This window comes from Rhincodon typus, chromosome 5, assembly GCF_021869965.1.
Source record: "Rhincodon typus isolate 14 chromosome 5, sRhiTyp1.1, whole genome shotgun sequence".
In the NCBI taxonomy this organism is placed as follows: Eukaryota; Metazoa; Chordata; class Chondrichthyes; order Orectolobiformes; family Rhincodontidae; genus Rhincodon; species Rhincodon typus.
Window position 1 is genome coordinate 38,653,353 of NC_063336.1, and position 7,456 is coordinate 38,660,808.

General features: G+C 41.1%; 1 protein-coding gene across 3 annotated transcripts in view; it reads right to left on the reverse strand.

Moving 5' to 3' along the window:
- Positions 1-7,284, reverse strand: part of mtfr2 (mitochondrial fission regulator 2) — a 17,363-nt gene extending 10,079 nt beyond the window's left edge. The window contains exons 1-3 of one of the 3 annotated variants that reach the window (XM_048597416.1): positions 7,251-7,284; positions 5,569-5,707; positions 5,152-5,259 (exon numbers count right to left, since the gene is read on the reverse strand). In XM_048597416.1, the coding sequence (XP_048453373.1) occupies positions 5,152-5,259; positions 5,569-5,631 (171 nt within the window). In that variant the 5' untranslated portion in view covers positions 5,632-5,707; positions 7,251-7,284. Of the gene's footprint in view, positions 1-5,151; positions 5,260-5,568; positions 5,708-7,186 lie in introns of all 3 variants that reach the window. The other 2 variants (XM_020534994.2, XM_020534993.2) reach the window with 2 other exon arrangements.
- Between the last annotated feature and the right edge of the window lie 172 nt (positions 7,285-7,456).

Sequence of the window (7,456 nt, forward strand, 5' to 3'; positions counted from 1 at the left end):
AAATGATGCTATTGTGCCCGCCTCTACCACCTCTGCTGGCAACACATTCCACACACCCACCACCCTCTGCGTAAAGACCTGCTGAGCTTTTCCAGAAACTTGTTTGTTTCTAGCATCCTAGTAAATCTCTTCTGAACCCTCTCCAGCTTGATAATATCCTTCCTATAATTGGGCAACCAGAACTGGACACAGTAGTCCAGAAGAAACCTCACCAATGTCCTGTACAATATCAACATGACTTCCCAACTCCCATAGTCAAAGTGTTCTGAGGAAGGGTCACCGCACCCAAAACGTTAACTCTGTTTTTTCCCTACACAGATGCTGCCAGACCTGCTGAGCTTTTCCAGCAACTTTTGTTTTTGTTTCTGATTCACAGCATCTGCAGTTCTCTCAGTTTTTACTCCCATAGTCAAAGGACTGAGCAATGAAGGCAAGCATGCCAAACACCTTTTCAACCACTGTGACCATATGTGACACAAACTTCAAAGATTTATGTACCTGCACCCCTAGGTCCCTCTGTTCTTCAACACTACCCAAGGCCCTACCATTAATTGTCTAAGCCCTACCCTTTCTTTCATACCAAAGTGCAATGCCTCATATTTATCCAGATTGAGCTCCATCTGCCATTTTTCAGCCCATTGACCCATTTGATCAAGATCCCTCTGTAATCATAGAAAGCCTTCTTCACTGTCTACTATGCCATCAATAACAATACCAATTTGGATAAAGGAACCTGAGGGCAATGTATAACATGATTAGTTATGGTCCCAAAACTGATCCCTGCGGAACTCCACTAATCAACGTCTGCCATCTAGAAAAAGACCCCTTTATCCCCACTCTGCCTTTTGCCAGTCAGCTAATCCTCTATTCATGCCAATACCTTGCCCCTAACCACATGAGCTTTTATTTAGCAGCCTCCTGTGTGGCACCTTGATAAACGCCTTCTGGAAATTTACTAAGATCACATCTACTAGCTCTCCTTTGTCTAACTTGGCCATCATGACTCCTCAGAATTCTAACACTTTTGTCAGGCATGACCAACCCTTGAGAAGCCATGCTGACTCAGCACTACCTTACCACACACTTCCAACTACCGTGCAATCTCATTCTTCACAATGGACTTCAAAATCTTACTAACGACCAAGATCAGGCTAACTAGCCTACAGTTTCCTATCTCATGTATCTCTCCCTTCCTAAACAGGGGTAATACATTAGCCTTTTTCCAGTCCACTGGAGTCGTCCCTGATTCCTGAAAAGTCACCACCAATACCTCCACAATTGCCTCAGCTATCTCTTTCAAAACTTGGGGGCATATTTTATCTGGTCCAGGTGATCTATCCATCTTCAGACCCTTCAGCCTTGCTAGCACCTTCTCCTTAATGATGGCCAAAACACTCAACTGTGCCCCTGACTTTCTTGAAATTCTCTGTTCCCTACTTCTCCAACCTCATTTTCCAATTGTCCAATGTCCACTTTTGCCATTCTCTTACATTTATATATCAAAAAACTTCTAATCTTCTTTTAAAGAACTCGCTAGCTTACCCTCATATTTCACCTTCTCTCTGCTTATCTGCTGGTTTTTAAAGGCTTCCCAGTAATCTTCCCACATTGTACACTTTTTCCTTTTGCTGTTATGCTGTCGCTGGCTTGCCTTGTCAGTTCCCCTTTGTAAGTTTCTTCTTCCATGGAATGAATTTCTGCAATGTCTCTTGAATTACCCCTAAAACCTCCTGCCCTTGCTGCTCCACCATCTTCCCTCTTAGGCTCCCCTTCCAATCAATTCTAGCCAGTTCCTCCCTTGTGTCTTTGTGGTTACCTTTACTCAATTATAATACCATTACATGTGATTCTACCTTCTCCCTCTCAAACTGCTGAGTGAAAGTTATCATGCTACGGTCACTGTCCCCTAGGGGTTCCTTCACCTTAAGCTCCCTAATCAAGTCTGCCCCATTACAGACAATCAAATCCAAAATTGCCTGTTCCCTCGTGGGGTCTATCACAAGCTGCTCAAAAAAAATCTTGAAGACATTCCACAAATTCCTTTTCTAGGGATCCGCTACCAACCTGATTTTCCCAATCTACCAATATTGAAGACCACCATGATTGTAATAGTGCATTTTTGACATGCCTTTTCTATCTCCTGATTTATTTCCTTCCCCACATCCTGACTACTGCTTGGATATCTGTAGATAACTATATCAGGGTCTTATCTCCTTTGCGGTTCCTCAACTCTACCCACACAACTTCTACGCCTTCCCATTCGATATCATTTCTTGCTATTGATTTAATTTCATTTCTTACCAACAAGGCAAACCCATCCCCTCTGCCAACCTGCCTGTCCTGTCGATAGGATGTGTAGCTTGGGATATTTAGTTTCCAGCCCTGATCCCCTTGCAGCCACATCTCTGTGATACCCACAGTGTGCCTGTCAACTTCAATATGCACTACAAACTCATCTAACTGGTTTCATAAAGTGTGCATTTCAGTTCAGCACCCTCTGTCCTGCATTCCCCGTCCCCTTTCTCAGTTGTCCCTTTATCTGCTGTGTTTGAAGTTAGATTCCTGACCCTTTCCATACACTGCCCTATTACTTGTTCTGAAAACTTTAATAACCTCCGAGTCCTCCTGCACCCCCCCTTTAACATTTTCCATAATTTTCCATGCATGGAATCCATACCCCCATAGGACTGAATACTAAACATTTGTGGATACAAATGCTCAAGAAAAATAGGAATCTAACCATTCTCCTGAATATTCAAAGATGTTATGTTCACTTTACCATTCATCATCTATATCCTGGTGGCTTACCATGGAACAGAAATTGAACTGGACCAGGTATATAAATACTGCGGTTGTAATAACAGTCAGAGATTGGGAATTTTGCAGTAACTCATTTCATTACTGAGCAAAAGCAGTCCATCACAAATCAGGAATGTGAATGAACACACTGTACTTGCTGGAGCTGCACTCATCCAGACAAGACTGAAGAAGTTCAACACCTTAAATATGCACAGTCTATGACCGATGCACAGGAGCAGTAGCCTGTAGCAAGTATAAGATGTACAGTAGTAACTTGCCGTCTTCCAAAGTACCTTCCAAACCCATCCTCTCCACAATCTAGAAGGACAAGATCAGCATTGTCATGGGAATATCAGCTGCTAGTTCCCTCCAAGCACTACACAACCCTGATTTGGAACTACAGGTGCTCCTCACTTAACTTCAACAAAGGGTTTTGCAAGGCTCTTGTGGCACAGTGTAGCATCCTTATCCCTGGACCGAATGACCCGGGTTTAAGTCTCACCTGCTCCAGAGGTGTATAATTACATCTCTGAACAGGTTGATTAGGAAAATAGACTTGAAAAAAAGAATGCTAGCTTAGGAGGAGCCCTTGTGGTGCAGAGATAGTATCCCTACCTCTGAGCCAGAAGACTTGGGCTCAAGTCCCATCTGCTCCAGAGGTGTAACATCACATCTTTGGACAGGTTGATTAAAAAAAAAAAACACAATGGTAGCTTGGAGATCAGAATTCCTTATTGCTTTTCTGAGAATGGTACCATGGTGTCCTTCCTGGGGGTCTAAAATTTCTTAAAATGTTGTTTGAAATTTTTATCCGTTTTCAAGGTGCCAGAAGTGGCATAAATGCATTAGCCAATGGACGCATAATTAAGAGATAGTAGGAACTGCAGATGCTGGAGAATCTGAGATAACAAGGTGTAGAACTGGATGAACACAGCAGGCCAAGCAGCATCAGAGGAGCAGGAAGGCTGACATTTCAGGCTAGACCCTTCTTCAGAAAAAAAAAATTAACGCATAATTAAAGTCATTTCACAAAAGAAAAGGACTGTTGTGGTAGCACTGAATAAATTGATTAAATTAAAAGATATATAAAGCAGATCCAGAGGGGCCCACTTATGGTGCAGTGGTAGTAGCCCAACCCCTGGACTGGGAGGCCCTGTTCAAGTCCCACTTGCTCCGGAGTTGTGCAATAACATTTGTGAATAGGTGGATTACAAAAATAGATTAAACAAAGGGTTTTACAGGGCTCTTGTGCTGCATTGGTAGTGTCCCTATCCCTGAACCGGGAGGCCTGGGTTCAAGTCTCATCTGCTCCAGCAGACAGACATAGGAATAAGCCAGCAAGTGGCGATAGGGAGCCTGCTGTTGCAAAGAGAGTGATGCAAGCTGCCAGCCTGTCAACTATATATGTGCATTTTGTTACATCTTGTTATTAATTATGCTTACTATTTCAGCTAAGAATTCACATGCTTAATACAGCTGGGCAACCTGTTCATTTTCCTAGTTGGAAAAAACAATATTCCAAGGAATTGGAAACAGTAAGGACTGCAGATGCTGGAAGTTACAGTCAATAAATGTGGAGCTGGAAAAGCACAGCAGGTCAGTCCTGAAGAAGGGTTTCGGCCTGAAACGTTGATTTTCTTGCTCCTCGGATGCTGTCTGATCTGCTGTCATTTTCCAGCTCCAAACTCCAAGGGATCTAACTCTAGCTTTAACATCAATTCCTATGGGAACACAGCATTCATCTAAAGTTGTTTCACTTAAAGTTTCTCAGGATTGCAGCCAAGATTCTCCTTTTTTTAATTATTTGTTCATGGGATGTCAGAGTTGCTGGTTGGCCAGCATTTATTGTGCATCCTAACTGCCCTGGAGAAGGTGGTGGTGATGAGCACTACCTGTATATTTCTGTTTCCTTACTTTGACTGGCTCAATATTTGGAATTCCATGTCTGACAGTAATTAAGGGTGTACTTGAACCAGATAAACTGCAGCAATTCAACAAGTGGCTCACCATCACTTTCTCAGGGGCAATTAGGGATGAGCAAGAAATGTTGGCCTTCACAGTGGTGCCCAAGTCCAATGAAAGAACAAAATAAGAAGGGAAGATGGAGCGGTAGAAAACAATATATCACAAACCACAATCATAAAATCCAGAAAATTCTCAGGCCCAAGTTTCAAATTTAAAAATACTTACAGACATTGGAAGATGGAGAAATTGGCACATCTGTCAACTTACAGTTACAAGAAAAACTATTTAAGAATAATTTTGAAATGTGAAAATATCACTAAAATCTAAAACAAAACGTTTAAAGACAGACAACTTTTGTACAAAACATTAGAAAAAATCTTGTCTGACCTGAAAACAGACCCTAGGCCAATGATTCAAAGGAAGTAATGATCCTATCCTTCGAACAATACTACGAGTCTGTCCATATGGTTTGCTTTGCCATTGCTGGAAAAACTGCTTTTTAAAACAAAAAAATACATAAATATGCAGTAACACTTTTTTTAAAAATTTTAATTACAAAGCATTTAAAATGCTGCAACATTTAACAGCATTGATCTTATTATTACCACCGACAAAGTATTTGCAATCGGCCCATTTTAAGATTATTATAATACTATTCTAAAGATAGACATATGACTTAAAAAGAAACACAGTTTAAACAGTACGATCAAGACACTTCTGCTTCAATATTTTGTATCTATTTCTCTCACCCACGTTTAGCAATCAAGCCCCACTTACAATCAAGCTCAAAAATTGTGAACTTACCAAGTCAGATGATATCCCAAAGTATTCTAGTACTTCACAAATAAAATTTAGCAGGCGAGACATCAGGTGATTTAGCGTAGTCACCACTGAACATTTCTTTGTTCACATTTAATTACCAGAACAAAATGCAGATAAAATACTATAAGGAAGGAAAACAACAACCTATAGATAAAACTTGCAAGAAAATTATCACAATAAGTTAATGATTATGAAAATCTCACATTAATATTTGGAAGAATTCACTCCTAAATGTCCCTTTTTAAGAGTACTAAGCCCTAACTAAACCATTCTGACAATATATTTAAGCAGGACTTAAATTACTCATTAAACTTTCAGACCCGAGTACCATCCATCACATTATGACAACCTGACTCTGATCTTCTAACGAGTAAAAGTATAATACTAAAATGCAGTGCTTTTTTTCCTTTATATGTTCGTAAGCAATGGGAAACTATGCATCACTAAAATACCTCCTAATAAGACTTATACAGCAACAAGCACATAATGTGGTGCCGTGGTAATTTCTCTACCACTAAGCCAGGAGACCTAGGCTAAATAAAAACCAAAAGAACTGCAGATGCTGTAAATCAGGAACAAAAACAAAGTTGCTGGAAAAGCTCAGCAGGTCTGGCAGCATCTGTGGAGGAGAAAACAAAGTTAACGTTTCAGGTCGGGTGACCCTTCCTCAGACCTAGGCTAAATACCCATCAACTCAAAAGGTGTATTATAACATTTCTGGAACAGGTTAATTTTAAAAAGGAAAACTTGAAGAACAGCTGAAAAAAAGACCACAATTTTAAAGAGAAATTGTAACATTTACAAGTTTGTCCATCATATAGAGGTGAGCGAGATTTCAAGTTGTGAAGATTCAAGATACTTAGTCATAGAGTCACAGAGCTGTACAGTATGGAAACAGACCCTTCAGCCCACATCATCTATGCTGACCAGACATGCTAAATTAATCTTGTCCCATTTGTCAGCATTTGGCCCAAATCCCTCTAAACCCTTCCTATTCATATACTCATCCACCACCTCCTCTGGCAGCTCATTCCATATACACACCAGCCTCTGCTTTAAAAAGTTGCCCCTTAGGTCCCTATTAAATCTTACCCATCTCACCTTAAATATACACCCTCTGGGTTTGGAATCCCCTAGCCTGGGGAAAAGACCTTGACTGTTCACCCTATCCATTGAGCATCTTCAAAACAAATAGGTTTCTGGACATTAATGGCAGCAAGGGATGAGGAAATAATGCAGGGAAGCGACATTTAAGTAGACAATTTAGCCGCGGTCTAAGTGAATGGAGGAGGTAACTCGACAGGCTGAGTGGGGTACCCCAGTTCCTATGAAATAGGAAGGGAAGTACAAGAGTCTTTTATTCAAATAAATTCAATGGAAGAAAACGATTTTTAAACTTTTTTTCACAATCAACATGTTAAATATTAATTTTATCATACCGTGAAAACCAACTTAGATCCCTCCCACATCCCCCACTCCCACTTTCTTCTTGATCTCTTTCCGTCCCGCACATGCCTTGCCCTTCCCTGATTCCACTCTCCTTCCTTCCTCCACCTCTCCTGTTCTCCTTCCTTTTTTCCCATTTCTTTTTCTCTCTCACCTCCTGTTGAACCTTCTTCCACTAAACATTCAAATTTCTCGTGATTAACTGAAAAAAAAATTACCCTCCAGTAAAGCGCCGCCTGATTGGCCCTTTTGACCCAGCCTATGAAGCGGTCCAATGGGGGGGGGTCGGATCCGCCTGGGGTTGTCCAATCAGAAGAGAGCTTGGGGAAACGGCGGTTCATTCGGTGACAGCGAGCGGAAGGTGTCTTCTCGACCTGAAATCGTACCCCTTCTCCCCAATTTGAAATCATATCTTCCCCCCAAA